General features: G+C 39.0%; 1 protein-coding gene across 1 annotated transcript in view; it reads right to left on the bottom strand.

Annotated features, from left to right (window-relative positions):
* Positions 1-4,101: 4,101 nt before the first annotated feature.
* Positions 4,102-20,738, bottom strand: part of LOC115922604 (atlastin-2-like) — a 31,660-nt gene continuing 15,023 nt past the window's right edge. Inside the window, exons 6-11 of the mRNA XM_030981760.1 lie at positions 19,564-19,656; positions 18,544-18,679; positions 17,163-17,290; positions 10,775-10,831; positions 10,252-10,323; positions 4,102-4,726 (exon numbers count right to left, since the gene is read on the bottom strand). Coding sequence (XP_030837620.1) covers positions 4,352-4,726; positions 10,252-10,323; positions 10,775-10,831; positions 17,163-17,290; positions 18,544-18,679; positions 19,564-19,656 — 861 coding nt within the window. The 3' untranslated portion in view covers positions 4,102-4,351. The remainder of the gene's footprint in view (positions 4,727-10,251; positions 10,324-10,774; positions 10,832-17,162; positions 17,291-18,543; positions 18,680-19,563; positions 19,657-20,738) is intronic.

Raw genomic sequence — 20,738 nt, 5'->3', positions numbered from 1 at the left:
ATATGTTTTTGTGTGGATGCACTAATATAGGGAATTTTTTTCCAGATAATCATAAAAAATGTGAATTTTGATAAACTATTTATATAAAAATCAATAATTATGAATATACAATATTCAGAAATTAACATAAATTCTTCAAAGTTCACAAAAGTTTTTGGAAATGTCATGCACGCAATATGATAAAATCATATAACCTGGGAAATTAATGGGATTAAACCATATAGAGCAATTGATGAATAGTGACAACATGACGTCACAAACTGATAAGCATCTTGGCAATTTGTGTTGTGATTCTTATTGTTCCATAGTTTTACATACTTTTTCAAAAATTTATAACTTTTGTATTAGTTATCCGATTTTGCTCAAACTTTTTTCGATTGGTTTGTCTGATTTTTCTGCTTTTATTGAAAATAAATAATTTTTCGAGTGGACTTGTCCTTTAAGCACAATTTATGTACAATTGATATGTTTGAAACAATGAGTACGAATTAGATAAAACTTTTTTTTGTGAAATAAAAAATGTTCCACTTATTCTATTACTTGCGTGGATAACATTATTCATTAAGTTTGCACATCATAGTTAAGCGGGTAAGCGGACACTTTTTTCTTTTTTTTTGGAGGTCAAAAAAAATCGCAACGACTCAGCCAGCCGAAAAGTTGCTCAGTGGGGGGGGGGGGGGGGGGGGGGGGGGGGGGGGGAGGGGGGGGGGGGGGGGTAAGAGGACACATTTTTTTTTTTTTTTGGTCTCGAAATTTCAAAATTTGACATTTTTGGTCGTTGGGGGGGGGGGTAAGGTCACCTTATTTAGGTTAGCCGTGGGTATAATTTCATTTTTTTTTTTTTTTTTTTTTTTTTATAATAAAAAAAAAAAAAAAAAAAAAAAAAAAACCAAAGGGGGGGGGGGTTTTAGGTTTTTTAGGGGGGGTTTACATACATAAAAATACCAAAGGGGGGGGTTTGAACCCCAAAACACCCCCCTGCGTACGCCCCTGACTGAGTATAAGATTACACAAAAGAAGAACAGTTCATTAATGATAATTGTAGGCATTGTATGGTAATGGAGTCAAGTAACATAACAAAACTGAATCATAATACATAATGATAAAATTAACTATGAAAATAAGTTAAACAAAAACATGGGAATACATTAACTGAATATAATATTACACAAAAGAACAACAGTTCATTAATGATAATTGTAAGCATTGTATGGTAATGGAGTCAAGTAACATGACAAAACTGAATAGATAATGATAAAATCAACTATGAAAATAAATTAAACATTGTATGGTAATGGAGTAAAGTAACATTTCAAAAACTGAATAGATAATGATAAAATCAACTATGAAAATAAAATAAACCAAAACATAGGAATACATTAACTGAATATAATATTGCACAAAAGAACAACAGTTGGAGTCAAGTAACATGATACAAATCAACTATGCAGAAGAACACCTTATCATGTGATATTTTCTTTTAGAGCTCTCTTAAAGACTGCTAGGCTCTGTGCTTCTTTAAGTTCAAGTGGAAGATCATTCCAAATTTCACTCCCTGAATAAATGAATGACTTCCTGTAAAATTCTGTTTTACATTTTGGCAATCGCAAAATTTTCTTATCTGTGTTGCGAGTTATTCGTTTTGAAACATCGTCGACGAGTATAAATCTGTCATGAACGATTCCGGGTGTTATTCTATTTACACATTTATACATTAAACAGCACATTGTTTTCCAGAACAATTTATCAAGAGTTGGCCAGCATAGTGACTGTAATACATCCAGGGACGGTATATCCCATGACTTATTTGATACTATGTAGGCAGCTCTTTTGTGTAATTTGTTTAAGGTATTGAAATTCCCGACACTTCTGCGCGACCATACATTACAACAGTGAAGAACATGGGGTATAATGTACCCCCGATATATATCAGATAATTGTTTAGTAGGAAAATATGTTTTTAATCTTCTTATTACACTTCGCTTTTGTTACACCTTTAAAGACACCTTTTCAGTATGTATCTTAAAGTCAAGGATAGAGTCTATGGTTACACCTAAACACCTAGATTCATCAACACATTCAACAGATTTACCTTTTAATGTAACATGCAACTTTAGATTTGAAAATCGATGTAATTTTTGTCTTGAGCCTATTAGCATGACTTTGGTCTTCTCTGGATTGGGGATCAACTTGTTTCTGTCAACCCATTCATTTACTTCTTGCATTACATTGTTAAGCTGGATTTCTATATCTGTTGGACTGTTTCCATAAACGGATATTGTCGTGTCATCCGCGTACATATAAACATTCCCTTTACTTATATTCGTTGTACCGTTCTCGATTCTTCAGTCTCAATTCAGTCCCCCCCCCTCCCTCCCGCGCGAAGAGCAGAAGCTTTAACGTTTCATTAAGTTATTACTCTTAATTCTTGTCTGAATTCATTTTCGCCCATTCCGCGCAAAGCGCGGACGCTTTTACGCTTCATTTAATTAGTAGAGAAAAAAGACGATTCGTTGTACCGACTCTTAAACATTGTCTGAATTTTCAAAAATATTTCTTTGTCAGATCAAAAGTCACAGTTCGTAGGGGAAAAGAATTTGCCGGCCGATACAGCTCACCGACTTCGAACTTCTTCATTGATTTAGCACACGAGTATTTAGGACCCAGCGGACCCGACACAGCAACATAATTATATATGCGTATCTTTCTTGCCCCCTCGACGTGGTGACTCCACCCAACACCCCCCTCTCTCTCGCTCTTACTCCCACCCCTCTTCTCTCAGGCTCTTACCCCCTCTCTCTCCTCTCTTTCACCCCCGTTTCTTTCCTTTCCTTTTAACTTCTTTTTTTTTCCTTTTCTCCTTTTCTTTCTTTTACTTTCTTGCCTCTCCTTACTCTTTTTCTATTTCTTTCTTCTGTTCTCTTTTCCGACAATATCCTGACAGATGGGGGAGCTCCTTTTCCGCCTTTTCTCCCCTCTCTCTTCCCCTTTCCCCTTATTTTTTCTCCTCTCCCCTTTTCTTCTTCTTTCTCTCTTCCCTTTTCTTTCTTTTCCCCCTCCTTTTCCCCCTCCCCCTTTTTTTTTACCGGGGGGGGGGGGGGGGGGCACAGGGGGGCTGAATGCGCCACTTGTACATAATAGTGCTCAAGCAAAATGATGCTTCCAGTAGCATTTCCGAGCTCAACATGTGCGTCAGCGACGTGAAAAGTTGGTCCTGCGGCAATAATCTTGTGTTCAACGGGAAGTTATCCATATAACTTTCATGTTTCGAAATTCCAGTGTGCTACCTGATCTTGACATGGATGGCACAACAATCGCTCTTTCCCAATCCGCCAAGGATCTGGGAGTCACAGTGGACAACGTGTTGAATGTGAACCAGCGTATCCGCAAAGTATGTCGTATCGCAGCTTTCGGGATCCACAAAGTTGGAAAACTGCGAACATTTCTGGATCAAAGTTCCTCTCATCGTCTAATTAATGCCTTTGTAAATTCCCACCTTGATTACTGCAATATATATACATGTATATATATATAATATATAATATCAACATATTCAGAACACAGCAGCACGCCTCATCATACGTACAAGAAAACATGAACACATCACGTTGATCATTCTTTCTCTACACTGACTCCCCCTCCAACAGCGTGTCAAATTTAATATTCTCATGCTGACATACAAGGCCTTTCACAAACTTGCTCCCTCATATCTCTCGGAACTCATCACTCCTAAAACTCATACATCATTATATGCGTCTCCGAGCATTGTCCACAGCACATCTTCATCTAGCCCCAGGCCCTCTCACCCACACTCGATATGGCGATCGTGCCTTTTCTGTTTGTGCTCCCCAACTTTGGAACAAACTTCCCCCTTGAAATACGCGAGTACCCAACGTTAGAAATCGTCATGAGTAAACTTAAGACTTCTCTGTTTAATGTAATTCTATCTTGTTTGTTAAATTATAAAGCGTTATGTAAATATTAAGTATTATTATTATATGATTGTTATTAGGAATTTGTTATTAGAATTATGTATCATGTATTATTATATTGTTGTAATTTGTAGGTTAACATTACTTTTTATTTTTGTTAAGCGATTAGAAACATTGTATTAAGCGCTTTATAAATGTAATATATTAATATTATTGTTTATTTCTACCCTTTAGGGGAAGTTAGCTCGTTATTGTTGTGTGTTCATTACTTTTGTCAGCTTGGAACTAATAATTGATTTATTAATTACTGTTTAATTCACTAAAAAAAGAGAAAAGTATTTCAGCGGGGGAGATTGGTTAAAGATATTCCTATAGCATATTGTTATAACATCAAAGAGTTTCAGATGAATTAAATATTTTTACCAACACTTTTTAATACCTTTAAGAACATCAGCTATATTCTTTACCGTCTTGACTGGCCTTATAACGGAAATCGGTGTAATCGTACAAAAGCATACAATAATCAAGCCTCCTACTATTCCAATCACCAATGGCGTGTTGTACGTTGGGAGTATGGTTTTCATGTTGAACGGCTTCTTGTTTTCATTGTGTTTGATATACTGCTGCTCGTAAGTCTTCATCTGAGCTAAAAGTTTCTCCTCATATTGATGGCTGTACTGCCTTCCTCCCATCTTGCGTACTTTTCTGAATTGATTAATGGCTGCTTCCTCAACTTGATTGTGTTTCTTCTTTAGCTCATCTGGACTCAGGTATGGCTTGTCACCTCCACATACCTGTATCACACACAAGAAGGATATAGCCCTGCATAAGACTGAGAATGGATGGCAAAACTGTTATGCCTTCAAAAGAGGTTCCGACCACCTGCTAGCTCATATATCCTATTATAATCTTTGTCCAAATTTTGATTCAGCAGATAGGAATTCAGCTTTCCATTTTATATACACCAAGTTATAAAACTATTCATACAGTCCAAGATCTAGTACACTCAGTGAAAAATACATCCAGCTAACATATGTGACTACTACCGTATGCGACCGTGTATAGTGGCCCTATAAGGTCGTTTAACAATGTTGTATTTCCCTTTGCGACCGATCCCAAAATCATGAAATCTACGGTCGGCTTTTTAATTAATTTTTTTTATTTACCGTTTTTTTTGCGGAAAAGTCAGCCCAAAGAGGGAGAAAAAAAAAGATTTCCGACCGATAATATATAGATGATTTCCTTTACTATTCCCCTGCAATATTACAAAAGATACATGTTAGATGCAATTGGAAACTGTAACATCATTAATTTTCTTGTCATACATCTTTCTTCTTACCTGTAGTATAGTCTTAGGTTCAGGTAAAACGTCTCCCTTGTAGATAGTGATGTAAGCCTGAACCAAACAGCATGAAAAGATAGAGTATTGTGCAAATACAAACTACAGTCAAACCTGTCTCTAGCGACCGCCAGAATGGGAAAAACAAAAATTGATCTTTGTAGTCAGGTTCCTTTAGTACATTTTTCAAAGAGAAACCATTTTCAAGTGGAACAAAAATGTGGTCTTTGTAGACAGGTGGTCACTAAAGCAGGTTTGACTGTACATGGAAACACATTTAAAACTCAATTACAAGAACTAGTAGAGAAAAAGGATATAGCCAATTTTAGGAATATGAGTTTGGACAAGAAATCAAATGTATATCAAAACTTCCCCCTTGAAATACGCGAGTACCCAACGTTAGAAATCGTCATGAGTAAACTTAAGACTTCTCTGTTTAATGTAATTCTATCTTGTTTGTTAAATTATAAAGCGTTATGTAAATATTAAGTATTATTATTATATGATTGTTATTAGGAATTTGTTATTAGAATTATGTATCATGTATTATTATATTGTTGTAATTTGTAGGTTAACATTACTTTTTATTTTTGCTAAGCGATTAGAAACATTGTATTAAGCGCTTTATAAATGTAATATATTAATATTATTGTTTATTTCTACCCTTTAGGGGAAGTTGGCTCGTTATTGATGTGTGTTCATTACTTTTGTCAGCTTGGAACTAATAATTGATTTATTAATTACTGTTTAATTCACTAAAAAAAGAGAAAAGTATTTCAGCGGGGGAGATTGGTTAAAGATATTCCTATAGCATATTGTTATAACATCAAAGAGTTTCAGATGAATTAAATATTTTTACCAACACTTTTTAATACCTTTAAGAACATCAGCTATATTCTTTACCGTCTTGACTGGCCTTATAACGGAAATCGGTGTAATCGTACAAAAGCATACAATAATCAAGCCTCCTACTATTCCAATCACCAATGGCGTGTTGTACGTTGGGAGTATGGTTTTCATGTTGAACGGCTTCTTGTTTTCATTGTGTTTGATATACTGCTGCTCGTAAGTCTTCATCTGAGCTAAAAGTTTCTCCTCATATTGATGGCTGTACTGCCTTCCTCCCATCTTGCGTACTTTTCTGAATTGATTAATGGCTGCTTCCTCAACTTGATTGTGTTTCTTCTTTAGCTCATCTGGACTCAGGTATGGCTTGTCACCTCCACATACCTGTATCACATACAAGAAGGATATAGCCCTGCATAAGACTGAGAATGGATGGCAAAACTGTTATGCCTTCAAAAGAGGTTCCGACCATCTGCTAGCGTGTCGGACTTGTCTGACCATTTTCCTGTGTATACTGTAATTCCTTTGGGAAAAAAACTTGTAGTCACCCATAAGAACATTTATGTTAGAAGAAACACCCCAGAAAATATTAATCAGTTTAGAGAGGCGTTATTGGCGACAAACTGGAGTGATGTTCTTTTGAATCAGTGTGATGAGAGTGCCTTCGATATTTTCATGAATAGGTTTTTATTGTTGTATGATGCTAATATTCCAGTAGTAAAGAGTAAAAACAACCGTAGAAGAACTCCACGTATGCCGTGGGTCACCAATGCTATGCTGAAATCAATAAATAAGAAAAATGAGCTGTTTTATAAGTATAAGAAAGCAGGGACGGTAGCTCTAAAAAGGAAATATTCCGTTTACAGAAATACTCTGACTTCTGTGCTGCGTGCAGCCAAAAAACAATACTATTTAGCACAGTTTAAAGCAACTTACAATAATATCAAGGGCACGTGGAAGGTGATAAGAAATGTATTTCAAAAAGCATCTAAAGTAACAAGTATAATACAAATGAATATAGATGACCAAATGGTTGAAGATAAAAATATTATAGTGGAAAAGTTTAATGAATATTTTTGTAATATTGGTCCGAATCTGAAAAAAAATATTCCTAACAGTCAAACTGATTTTCATGATTACTTAGTAGAACCTAACATGCAAAGTTTATTTCTGGTGCCCACAAATGAAGAAGAATTGCTTGGTATTGTTAGAGCCCTCAAGAACAAGAAAAGTCCTGGGTATGATCATATTGGGAACGAACTTATTAAGCAAGTTATTGTCGGTATCCTTCAACCACTAGTTCATATTTTTAATTTGTCTATGTCAAGCGGAGTTGTACCGATAAACATGAAGATCGCAAAAGTTGTACCAATTTTTAAAAAAGGTGACTCTCAATTACTGACAAATTATCCTCCGATTTCTTTGTTAACCTGTTTTTCAAAAATTCTGGAAAAAATTATTTATGTAAGAACTATAACATTTTTAAACAAAACATGTGTCTTCAGTAATTATCAGTTTGGTTTTCGGGAGAAGCATACAACAACACATGCAATCTTACACCTTATAGATAAACTTGCTTCTGCCTTAGATAGTCGCTTACACACCATTGGTACATTTTTAGACTTTTCCAAGGCCTTTGATACTGTAGACCATGAAATTCTCTTAAGTAAATTATGTCATTATGGTGTCAGGGGAGTCGCCTTGGATTGGTTTAGAAGTTATCTGACTGAAAGAAAGCAATATGTGTCCTTAAATGGAATTGACTCTAGTCCCCAAAAAGTAACATGTGGTGTTCCCCAGGGATCCATTTTGGGACCACTTTTATTCATTTTGTATATTAATGATTTTCAACGCTCATCAAGTGTATTATCATTCATATTTTTTGCTGATGACTCATTGACAAGTGTATTTTTTTCTCATAGATGTCCACAAACATTGTTGAAAACTGTTAATGAAGAGTTTCGAAAAGTAATGAAGTGGATTAATGCTAATAAGTTATCCTTGAATCTTCAGAAAACTAATTATATACTGTTCAGTAATTCAGTTAATATTTTGCCAGGCGAAGTGGCATTCAATAATAACCCAATTGAGAGAGTAACTTCAACGAAATTTCTTGGAATATACATAGACGAGAAACTGAATTGGAAAACTCATGTGGACAAATTAAGTAAAGTGGTGTCAAAAAATACTGGTGTTATTTATAAGTTGAGATCATGTTTACCTCGAGAGGTATTGTTCATTTTGTACTCTACTCTTATTTTATCATATATCAATTATGGTATGTTGGCATGGGGCAAATCATCCAAAACTCAAATCCACAGGCTTTTTGTTGTGCAGAAGCGGGTTATTAGAATAATTTGTAAAGCAAATTATCGTGCACATACTAATCTACTTTATTATGAAAACAGTATTCTAAAACTAGAAGATCTCTATTCAATGCAACTTGGAATGCTCATGTTTAGCATTCACTCTGGAGACCTCCCTCCTGCCCTTGCTCAAATCTTTAGAAGAAATAACCAAATTCACAGCTATAATACTAGACAGGCTTCTGCTCTCCATTTACCATATGCAAGGACAACCTTCACTTTGAATACACTAATGTCCACTGGCCCCAGGTTCTGGAATTCACTTGATACTACCATAACAAATGCTTCAAGTATCTCAGTTTTTAAACGTAGACTTAAGTCATATTTTCTTGACAAGTATGTCGATGACACATGAATGTGTTATCAAGCTTTATTGTTAGTGTACTGTAGCATATTTAACTCTACTCTTGATCTTTTTTTCGTTAATTCTTGACTTTGACATATAACCCCTTTATCCCTTTTCTTTTTTCTTCTTCTTTCTCATCTGTACATACTACATATACCATATATTCCTACTTGACCTCTGCACTCAGAGAGCAATAACTCATTGATGTCTCGACTTGGTGTCGGCTTGGGTTTGTCCATATTAGATCATATTAGATGCAACGTTGGGTAGTTGTTCTCTGAGAGTATTTTGTAAATAGTTTTTATATATTCCATATTTGTTGTTGTATTCATAAATAAGTTATCTTTGTCACATCATATGAGGGGGCCTTAACTTAACAAGCTGTGCTTCAACCAAGGTCTCCTCGTCTTCCTTTGTTCTACATTGTACTGTTATGATTATACTCTATTATATTTTGTCACATGTGTTTTCTGGAAGACAAATAAACTTGAAACTTGAAACTTGAAACTTGAAACTTATAATCTTTGTCCAAATTTTGATTCAGCAGATAGGAATTCAGCTTTCCATTTTATATACACCAAGTTATAAAACTATTCATACAGTCCAAGATCTAGTACACTCAGTGAAAAATACATCCAGCTAACATATGTGACTACTACCGTATGCGACCGTGTATAGTGGCCCTATAAGGTCGTTTAACAATGTTGTATTTCCCTTTGCGACCGATCCCAAAATCATGAAATCTACGGTCGGCTTTTTAATTAATTTTTTTTATTTACCGTTTTTTTTGCGGAAAAGTCAGCCCAAAGAGGGAGAAAAAAAAAGATTTCCGACCGACCCATGTTTTGGCACCTAAAGAGCAATACAACATTTTTTTTTTTTTTTTTTTTTTTTGGGGGGGGGGGGGGCGTAATTGCTATTGGCCGTAGATATTTTAGACCCCATGGCCGCCGCGGCAAATGTGACCTAGGCATAAAGGCTCGTTTAGATATGGCGGGGTAAAGCGCCACAAAAAGCTGCAACTTTGTATTTAAACGCAGAATGGCAACTACGCGCAGCAAAGGACTTGCACTTATTCACTGAGCTCTGTATTATAAGACAAAGAAATGTTACGCCTATATATAGCTATTACACTTTACGTCCAAATTAAAAAAAAAACTGCTGCAGCGTCATATATGAACAAGCAATATATCCAACTGTTTCCCATGTAATGCTAACCCACATTGTGACTCTCAAAATACACGAACATGCGAGCATGCACCCAACCAAGAACTTTTGATTCTTATCAACAAATTAGAGTTGTTGTGGCATGACAATGGTAAATGCTAGGCACTAGCGTAGTACAATCACTTTAATGCATGAAATATGAACATGGCAGCATTTATACTGTTGTTGTTCTATCTACTACAAAACTTTCCTCACCTGTTCCATATCCTTAGTGTATTTGTCCAAAGCACTTGCTACTGCAGCTAAGTTATTGGCCTCTGCTGTCGCCTATACAACAAATTAAGTAAATGCATACCCGGCGGATGGTTAAACACATCAATTCTATGATGGATAAAATACAAATTGGAATCATATCAACAGCATTAAAACAATGTAATTCTTTCAATGCCTTAAAGCATCACAGAAACGTGTTTTTTTATGTAATAAGGCTATTACTATTAATGTACTAAAAATTATTGGCCCATTTCAAATTCATATGTCTTGATGAAAATAACCAGCTTGAACTTAACACAGAACTCGTTATATGAAATTATATTTATAATGAAATGACTTTATTCTTTCTAGGTGAAGTGTTATGGGAAGTTGAATCAAAGTTTATATTGATAATATATAGATGATTTCCTTTACTATTCCCCTGCAATATTACAAAAGATACATGTTAGATGCAATTGGAAACTGTAACATCATTAATTTTCTTGTCATACATCTTTCTTCTTACCTGTAGTATAGTCTTAGGTTCAGGTAAAACGTCTCCCTTGTAGATAGTGATGTAAGCCTGAACCAAACAGCATGAAAAGATAGAGTATTGTGCAAATACAAACTACAGTCAAACCTGTCTCTAGCGACCGCCAGAATGGGAAAAAACAAAAATTGATCTTTGTAGTCAGGTTCCTTTAGTACATTTTTCAAAGAGAAACCATTTTCAAGCGGAACAAAAGTGTGGTCTTTGTAGACAGGTGGTCACTAAAGCAGATTTGACTGTACATGGAAACACATTTAAAACTCAATTACAAGAACTAGTAGAGAAAAAGGATAAAGCCAATTTTAGGAATATGAGTTTGGACAAGAAATCAAATGTATATGAATGCCTGAATGCATATTGCGTTATGGGGCTTTCAAATATACACTCCGGGGCCCGTACGGCGAGTAAAGACAGACATTTTGGGATTTTTCGGCCGGTGTCCGGCCGGTTGCCGTAAAGTTCCTACAGGGCGCCGGGACAGTTTTTAAAGCCGTACGGGCGCCGTGGTGCTGAGTTGGCTGCTCCCAATTCCCCCGGCATTTTTTCCTGCCCGTTAGGCCGTAGAAAGCCCGTAAGGGGCCCGTAGGTAGAGCCCCTCACGATTTTGTTGGGTAAATTCCTTTGAAAAATCTTTACGGGCGCCTTGCGGTGCTCGAGGGTGTCGTACGTCTACCCTACGGTTCCCTCACGGGCCACTCAACAGCCCCGGTGATATGCACAACCCCGAGCGTCTGCCGTCCGGGGGCCAATTGAAATGAATATTGCCCGTGCGGCCCCCTCACGGCGGCATCTCAACATGTACAACCCAGCTTTGAATACAGGAGGTGCGGATGTCAGAGGACACATAGTTCAGTGCACCGCACGTCACCCGTCCGGGCGCCTTGAGGCCCCAGCCGGGCCCCGGCAAGGCACCTTCCGGGAGCCCTGGGTGCACCTGCTCATCGGACGGAGCCCGTGAGCTCACCGGCCGGCACTTTTACGGGCGCCTTGCATTTCACTCGACCAATTTTCGCCGGGCACCTCCTGAGCACCGCAGAAAACGTGACCACACATGCCATAGAAATGACAATCGGAAGGTTCCCGCACGGTCTTTAAATCCACCGCAAGCCGCCGGGTAGGGAAAATCGTACGCGGCCCGGTTTATATGTGACCTAGGCCGTATCAGGACAATTACCCCCTGCGCAATCACCCCCCGGAAAATTACCACCCGGAAAACTACCCCCCACGGACAATTACCCCCCAGAAAATTACCCCCCGGAGAATTACCCCCCGAGGACAATTACCCCCCAAGGACAATTACCCCCCAGAAAATTACCCCCCGGAGAATTACCCCCCGAGGACAATTACCCCCCAAGGACAATTACCCCCCGGAAAATTACCCCCGAGGACAACTACCCCCCGAGGACAATTACCCCCCGAGGACAACTACCCCCGAGGACAATTACCCCCCGAGGACAATTACCCCCGAGGACAACTACCCCCGAGGACAATTACCCCCCGAGGACAACTACCCCCGAGAACAATTACCCCCCGAGAACAATTCCCCCCAAGTACAACTACCCCCCTCTTCCGAGGACAACTATCCCCGATGACAATCACCCCCGAGGAATTTCTAACACTGTGACAAATAATGCGAGCTTCTCACCAAATTGCTCTTTATAGAAAATTTCATAAACTTTCAATTTCTATGTTATTTGTGAAGTTCATTTCAGTGTGGGAGGGGGAGGGGTGGGAGTTGCCCAATTCCCTCGAAGTTTTGCTACCGAGTAAATAACAGAAATTGCATTTTTTAAAGAAATTCAATAATACATTGCGCGCAGATGAGTACGCCTTACAGCCTCTCTCACCAACAATGGCAAAACAAATAAATTAGGATGTAATATTTCATTTATGCATCCTCTGTCACTTTTTAAGCTGATCGTGTATTTGTCTTTGTATAATGGGCCCTCGACCATGATCCGAAATTAAGGTTTTCTTCACGTTATCTATATAATTATGTTGTCATGCGGGAGTATGATATGCGCAGGTCGAGGGTTCGAATCACGACACCGGCACTAATATCCTTTTTCAAGATATTAACCATATGCACTTGCTACTCTCCACCCAGGTGTTAAATGGGTACCCGGTAGTATGCGACCGTCATTGTTGGTCACAACGGTGTCGATTTTTATCCGTGGTTGGGGGGGGGGGGGGGGGACAGGTGCCAAAATAATTTCGGCAATGGATCAAAGCAACCAAGAGGTAGAAATGTGTGGCAGGTTGCACCCCCTCCCTTACAAGTTATTAATTTTTTCAAGTCACCCTCAATAAAGATAACATTTCAGAGAATATGGGACCCATGTGGGCTTGCAACTTGGGTTATTATCCTCTCAAGCGCGTAGCAAGGATTTTATTTTAGGGGGGCGGTAGTGAGCACGCGAAGCGCGCTCCCTAAAGGGGGTGGCTGCAGGGAGGGGGTTTTTCCCCGTCCCACGCGAAGCGCGGAAGCTTTGATGTTTCATTTAATTATTAGAGAAAGAAGACGATTCGTTGTACCGTTCTCGACTCTAAATCCTTGTCTAAATTCAATTTCTTTTGACCTTTAATTAAATTATTAGAGAAAGAAGACGATTCGTTGTACCGTTTTCGACTCTTAATCCTTGTTTGAATAAAGTTCCCCTTCCTTCGCGCGTAGCGCGGAAGCTCTGACATTTCATTAAATTGATAAAGAAAGAAGACGATTCGTTGTACCATTCTCGACTCTTAATCCTTGTCTGATTTCAGTCCCCCCCCCCTCCCGCGCGAAGCGCGAAAGCTTTGACGTTTCATTAAGTTACTAAAGAAAGAAGACGATTCGTTGTACCATTCTCGACTCTTAATCCTTGTCTGAATTCAGTTCCCCCCCCCCCTCCCGCGCGAAACTTTGACGTTTCATCACATTATAAGAGAAAGATGACGATTCGTTGTACCGTTCTTGACTCTTAATCTTTTTTCTTCCTACGTCCTCTTCCTTTTTTCTTTCTCTCTCTCTCTTTTTGTTTGGCCTGCGTTTTTTACGCGCGCCTGTAAACGCGCCTGTATCCTTTCTGTCTCTCATTATCTCTCTCTCCCACTCTCTACTTCTTTTTTGCACTTTTGCGCTTTGCGCTTGATATTTAGCTCGTTGCTTTTTAACGCTGCGGCTTTGCATTTGGCGCACTGCATTTCTATGATGCTGTTGACTGAATAAATTGATCAATTCCTGATGAAGCCGTATGAGCGAGAATTCAATTTATTCTTGTCTCATATACGGATGTCTCATTTATGTATTATGAAAATGAGATAGCAAAATGTGTATATTGATGGTCATCTTGCGAGTAATAACCATTAACTACTCTCATCGGGCTCTCATCATTAATGTTTCTCTTCATTTTTTTTTGATGGTGAATTGTTGGGGGGGGGATGATTGGACAGGCCACCCCCCCCCCCAACCTAAAATATTTGGGGGGGATATATCCCCCCATCCCCCCCCCCCCCCGGGATCGACACCCATGAACATGGCGAGTGCCTGAGTCATGCAAAATGGGAGAAACTTTTCATTTTTTAAGAGGGTACCATGACTCAAAAAGTTGAAATAACGCTGCTCAAGAGAAATGTATTTCTATGCATTTTGAGAAGCGCTTGACAATTAACTAAAACTTACATCCTTCGTGGAAATCAGCAGCCGCACTGCCGTTGTATAACTTACACTGTCGCTCATAAAGGTGGAATATTTTAGTTTTACCCCAATTTATGGAATTATTTTAAAAATTATTTAAAAATAATAGATCTAGATAATAGTTTACATTCTCAGATTTTATTGAATAATAATTTGCTAATGTGTGTTTTTGCGGGGACTGCTAAAACATGTGTATGCTACTATGCTTATTAACTAGGGGACTTACGCCCTCAAGTCATAAATGACAGTAATGAGGATTAATGCCCCACAAAAGGGCACTAATATAGCACATCGACACGGTTTTGATCCTGGGGCCTCACAGTTACGAGGCCATTGTTTTGTCACTGAACTATGACTGTGCGCAGCGGGGACTAGGGTAGGGGGCAGTTTCCATAAATTAAAAAAAAACACAGAAAATGCAATAAATTTTCAATAATTTATTGCATTTTACCCCGGTCCCCAACATAAAAAAATCCTCTGGACGGCTATGCATTATGGCTCAAGGCATGGGCACACAGAAGATTTGTTTATGTTGGGAACCGGGGTAAAATACAATAAATTATTGAAAATTTATTGCATTTTCTGTGTTTTATTTTATTTATGGAAACTGCCCCCTACCCTAGCCCCCGCTGCGTACAGTCATGGTTCAGTGACAAAGCAATGGCCTCGTAACTGTGAGGCCCCAGGATCAAAACCGTGTCGATGTGCTATATTAGTGCCCTTTTGCGGGGCATTAATCCTCATTACTGTCATTTATGACTTAAGGGCATAGGTCCCCTAGTTAATAAGCATAGTAGCATACATATGCTTTAGCAGTCACGCAAAGCACACATTGGCAAATTATTGATCAATAAAATCTGAGAATGTATACTATTATCTAGATCTATTATTTTTAAATAATTTTTAAAATAATTCCATAAATTGGTATAAAAACAAAATATTCCACCTTTATGAGCGACAGTGTATATGTATTAAAGGGAAATGTTTAGTAACGAGGAAGACAACGTGCTAGTATTTGAGCGAATATGGGTTCATGAAGGGGGTCTTATAGGCTCGTAGCCATCTCTCAATGTATCAGATCGTCTTTTGCTATTGAATCCTGATTGTCCACGGGGGGTAGTTGTCCTCGGGGGGTAATTGTCCTCGGGGGTAGTTGTCCTCGGGGGGGGGGGGTAATTGTCCTCGGGGGTAGTTGTCCTCGGGGGGTAATTGTCCTCGGGGGTAGTTGTCCTCGGGGGGTAGTTGTCCTCGGGGGGTAGTTGTCCTCGGGGGGTAGTTGTCCGGGGGGGTAATTTTCGGGGGGTAATTGTCCTCGGGGGGTAGTTGTCCTCGGGGGGTAATACTCCGGGGGGTAATTTTCCGGGGGGTTATTGTCCTTGGGGGGTAGTTGTCCTCGGGGGGTTATTCTCCGGGGGGTAATTTTCCGGGGGGTAATTGTCCTTCGGGGGTAGTTTTCCGGGGGGTAAATTTCCGGGGGGTGATTGCCCAGGGGTAATTGTCCTAGAACCGACCTAGGCCTAACTTAGAACGTACCCATCGATGCATAAATAAATGATGATAACATAACCACATTGCATACACGTATCCAGTATTCATCTCGGTGGGTTTTACAATTTTGGTATAAATTGCCCTTATCTGCCCATGTCTGTTTATACAATACGACAAATCCTTAGCAGCGATTCAGGTCGAGTGCTGGGAGCCCCCCTCAGAGTTCCGTAGACAGGCTTCCAATACAGCAGTTAAATTGTGCATTGGAAAATATTTCAATAAAATGAAATAACTATTTGAAGATTAAATAGATGGATCCAAACTTGATGATGGTCTAACAGGTGCAGCTTTTTATATTACAAAATTTAAGATAAGTAGAGTTTATAGAACCACCCCAGTAAATATTATGACTACCAAACTGACAGCGACCATCCTAGCCCTACAATAAATAGAGGACTTTCTTTGAGTATCTGTAGTAACATCATCAGATTCGATGCCTGCCCTGCAGGCTATTAAAACATGAACAAATCTCGTATAATTATAGAAATATCGGAGAAAGTGACACAATTAGCGCTTTTGGTATAAAGTTTGAGTGGATATATAATTATGCGCATTGTGAGCTACAGGGAAACTTAAGAGTCATCAGTTTAGCTATAAGCCCATTACACACAATGTTTAGCGTCCCCGCCCTCTTCCTTTTGGGGGCCGCCTCCTTTTTTTATTTTTTATTTTTTAATAATTTTTTTAAAGAAAAAAATTTCACTGCTAAAATGATCTCTTTTTGAAAAATAAAAAACAAAAATAAAAATGCCGGTGGGCATCTTGAAAAATAGGGCATCTTGAAAAATAGGCCGACTGTCAGGGAAAATGTACCGAGCGGCCACTTTGAGCAGTATAGCACACACAACTGTAAAATACGTTTCGTCTAGTTCTGTGGTATAGCCAGATTGGAAGGCCTTAAAACCCAATAACAACAACAACAATGTGTGTATTATGTATATGAAGCGCTCAGGCCTGTCAGACTCTATAATCCCGGCGCTCCACAATTATTACCCCGGCTTTAGCTCGGCTGCATTTGGCAAATGTAGATTGCTGTATTACCAGAAGGCCATTAAAGCTGCGACATTGATTATGTAATTATTTGGTTTGAATTAGAAGTATATCTTTCTACCGAATAATATATGTAATATCAAATCTGACCTTGAAGTACTCTAGAAGTGCCTGACACGTGACCTTAGTGCCATTGATCTCCTTGACAATCAGATTTTCCTTCGAAAGAAGAAGAGGAGCTAATTCCTGTAGATAGATCTTGAAATCTTTACTGATATCTGAAATCAAGAAGAAAACAAAATGATTTTGGATCATGAGCTGAATTCTTAAAGCTTTAAAAAGTACTATGTCCCATTTGCAGGCCAACATAATGAAAAAAAATACTTATTTAAAATTTCCCTCCAAACGAAAGGGCTTGAAAAAGTCTTTCAGACCATAAGTTTTCGAATCGACTTTAGTGATTGCAATCACTAAAGTAATAGTCTGATTTTTAGACCCTTGTGCCGGATCAGGCGCGGATCCAGGATTTCTTAAGGGAGGGGGCCCAACTTTTTTTTTTTTGCTCCCGAAAATTTGAAAAATCGCGCCGGCCGAAAATTCGCTCAGTGGGGTGGGGGGTGGGGGGGGGGGGGGGGGATAGTGAGCACGTTTTTTTTTTTTTGGTCCTCGAAAATTTAAAAATTTGCACCCCCCCCCCCCTTGAGCGCCAGGGGGGGGGGGGGGGTCCAACCCCCCACAAAGGTAAAAATCACATGTTTTTACATGATTTTTTTCTCAAGGCCCCCCCCCCCCCCCCCCTGGATCCGCCACTGGCCGAATGGTCGTACGTTTTGTGCTGCGCCAAGATTCAATCAGTTTAATTTTGGCTATTACTAGAATTGGGTTATTGATGTAGACGAAAAATGCTCATGTACGCTTTACAGCTCATTTTACGTATGTTATTACCAAAGAAAAAAAAAGAAGTCAGTCAGTCACTTAATAGTGTCTGACAGTGAAGTCTAGAAAGTAAACGGGTTTCCTTGCATAATTTGAATATTAGGACACTGTTAACGTTTAAATTTAACAGATAGGACATACGTGACATGTTCATAATTCCTGCAAAGTTCTAAATAATTTGATGTTGGCTGTAAATTGGTACCTTTAAAAGGGTTTAAACAAACTGACAAATTTGAATCCCTTCCCGTCTAAGTTCATTGGGTTGTTACGAATAACATTATTTTAAAATGAAAATTAACATTAATTTCTTGAAATTGATAGCAATGTTCATTTAATATATTATATATACTTTGTCAACAGAATGTAGGAATTTAGAAATTTCATTTTTCCTTTAGAAATTCGGTTCCTCTATGTGTTAATAAGACAATATTAATAGACGATAATACAAAAAAGCGTCTTGCACTATATCAATCAATTTGATATTTATTAAAATACAGGAGTCTTTATCCTTTTCATTGGGAATTTTCCTAGTAGGTGAAACGTATTTAATGATAGCATAACTTTCAATTATTGTTTAGGAAGTTAAATCACCTACCTGCTAATCTACCATCAAAGTCTTGATCGTTAGCTACAGCTAGACCAGGATGAGGCATCAAGAAGCAGCCAAGTCTCTTGAAGCAGCTTGTGATATGACGTCTCACATCCTGTAACTCTCTATGCCTAGCTGCTTGCTGTCAGTACAAAATAGATGAAAACCAAAAAACAAGATAATTCAATAATACTGTTGATTGGCAACCATTATATGAAAATAAACAATAAGGAGAACTTCCAACAACAACAAGTAACAACAAGGGTGAAAAATATGTTAGTGGACACTTCCAAAATGCAAAAGTACTTCGATCGTTTCACACCATCCTTCTAGATCAAATTCCTGATTGAATCTTACATAAACATGTACAATATGGCACCGGACACCTACCCCCTGGACATCCACCCCTGGATAACAATCCCCAGTCAACTATCCCCTAGGACAACTACCCCCTAGGACAACTACCCCCGGACAACTACCCCAAGACACCTACCACTAGGATAGCTTTCCGGGGGGTGGTTGTCCTAGAGGATGATTGTCGTAGGGGTTAGTTGTCCGGGGGTAGTTGTCCGGGAGGTAGTTGTCGTAGGGGGTAGTTGTCGTAGAGGTTAGTTGTCTGGGGTAGTTGTCTGGGGGGTAGTTGTCCCAGGGGGTAGTCGTCCTAGAGGGTGGTTGCCCTAGGGGTAGTTTTCCTAGGGGGTTGTTGTCCTAGAGGGTAGTTGACTGGAAGTGGTTATCCGGGGGTGGATGTCCAGGGGTACCTGTGATCAAAGGTATTTAAAGCACAAGCCATTTTTTTAACACGAAAATAAAACTCCTTTCTTTTGATATAATGTTATGCATTTCACGTGTAATTAAAAAAAAAGAATACACATTACAAATAAAGGTGAACTCAATTTAAAACTAACAAATAAACAAAAACTGCAACTAAACATCAATGTAGCTGGGATTATTATAACTCATCTTAATAGCAGAATATTTACTTATAACATGAAACACTATATTGATTGTGTGTTTAATACTTACATTCAACCTCTTGTCAAGGAACTTGGAACCTCCACTTCCCCCATAGTCATATTCATAGTGGTAGCTCCAATCACGAACCAGGATCATCAAAGACTAACATCAAAATAGAAATAAGTAATAGCATGAACTTATTATTGTTAACAAGACAAACACAGATACTTCTCATCTTCAAGTGATTCAACAAGCGTGAAATATCAGACATATTATCAAAATATCATGCAGACGAATAACTACAATACTAAGAACTGATCGTTTTACAGTGTTTTCTTACCACCCAGCATTATTGGAATTATTTAAAATCCTGCACTCACACAGGGCATACTTGGCAACCATCATTTAAATGCTAATCCAACTGTAATGATTGATGTTTGCATTTAATTCACCTAATTATATACATTGGTGGAGAGAAGTGTAGCGTCTCATACATTCGCACTACTTTTACTGTACATTCATGTTCTTAGTAATTTTCCATCACGCTACTTATTTATATTCATTTATTCGGACCACGTGTGTTCCTCCAATCGAGCACCGTGGTTTCGCCCCGCCCCCCACTCAGTGTTATTTAGGTTAAGCATAATATGCGTGTTCCCAGCACCCCCTTTTTTTCAGCATAAGTCCGGTGTGTAAAGTCAATACGGGTAGACCTTTTTCTTTTGTTATACGAGCCTTTTCAGCACCCCCCCCCCCTTTACAGCATAAGTCCGGTGTGTAAAGTCAATACGGGTAGACCCTTTTCTTTTGTTACGAGCCGGAGATTTTGGAAACACGCGTGCGGTCCCTCCGTTCCCGGAGGGGGAGGGGAGGGGGGGGGGGGGTTCGCGCATCGTTCACACCGCGTATCTCAACACGTGAGGTTTGGTTCAATCCTACTTACACCTCAGTCGAGTTGACAACACCTGCTACCATGACAGTCGAGTCAAGATTGTCTCTCTGGGCTTATTATTTTGCCGTGCATACCACCCTCTTGCAATGGCACGTTTACTCTCTCTCTCTCTCTGCCCTCTCCAGTGCGCTAGGAGTCTTTCAGTGGAACGTTTAATCAGGACCGACATCAGGACCGACGCTTGGTTCTCCGCTGGGAGCTACCAGTCTCTTCGCTCCGGTAGATTGTTCACCCACACAAGCTCGACTCACCGTAGCCTTGCCTGACCATTCACCACGAGCTCGATTCACCG

The sequence above is a fragment of the Strongylocentrotus purpuratus genome, unplaced genomic scaffold (assembly GCF_000002235.5).
Source record: "Strongylocentrotus purpuratus isolate Spur 01 unplaced genomic scaffold, Spur_5.0 spur5_scaffold_12, whole genome shotgun sequence".
In the NCBI taxonomy this organism is placed as follows: domain Eukaryota; kingdom Metazoa; phylum Echinodermata; class Echinoidea; order Camarodonta; family Strongylocentrotidae; genus Strongylocentrotus; species Strongylocentrotus purpuratus.
The sequence above is the reverse complement of the archived record's forward strand: the minus strand, read 5'-3'. Positions and strand labels throughout refer to the sequence as shown.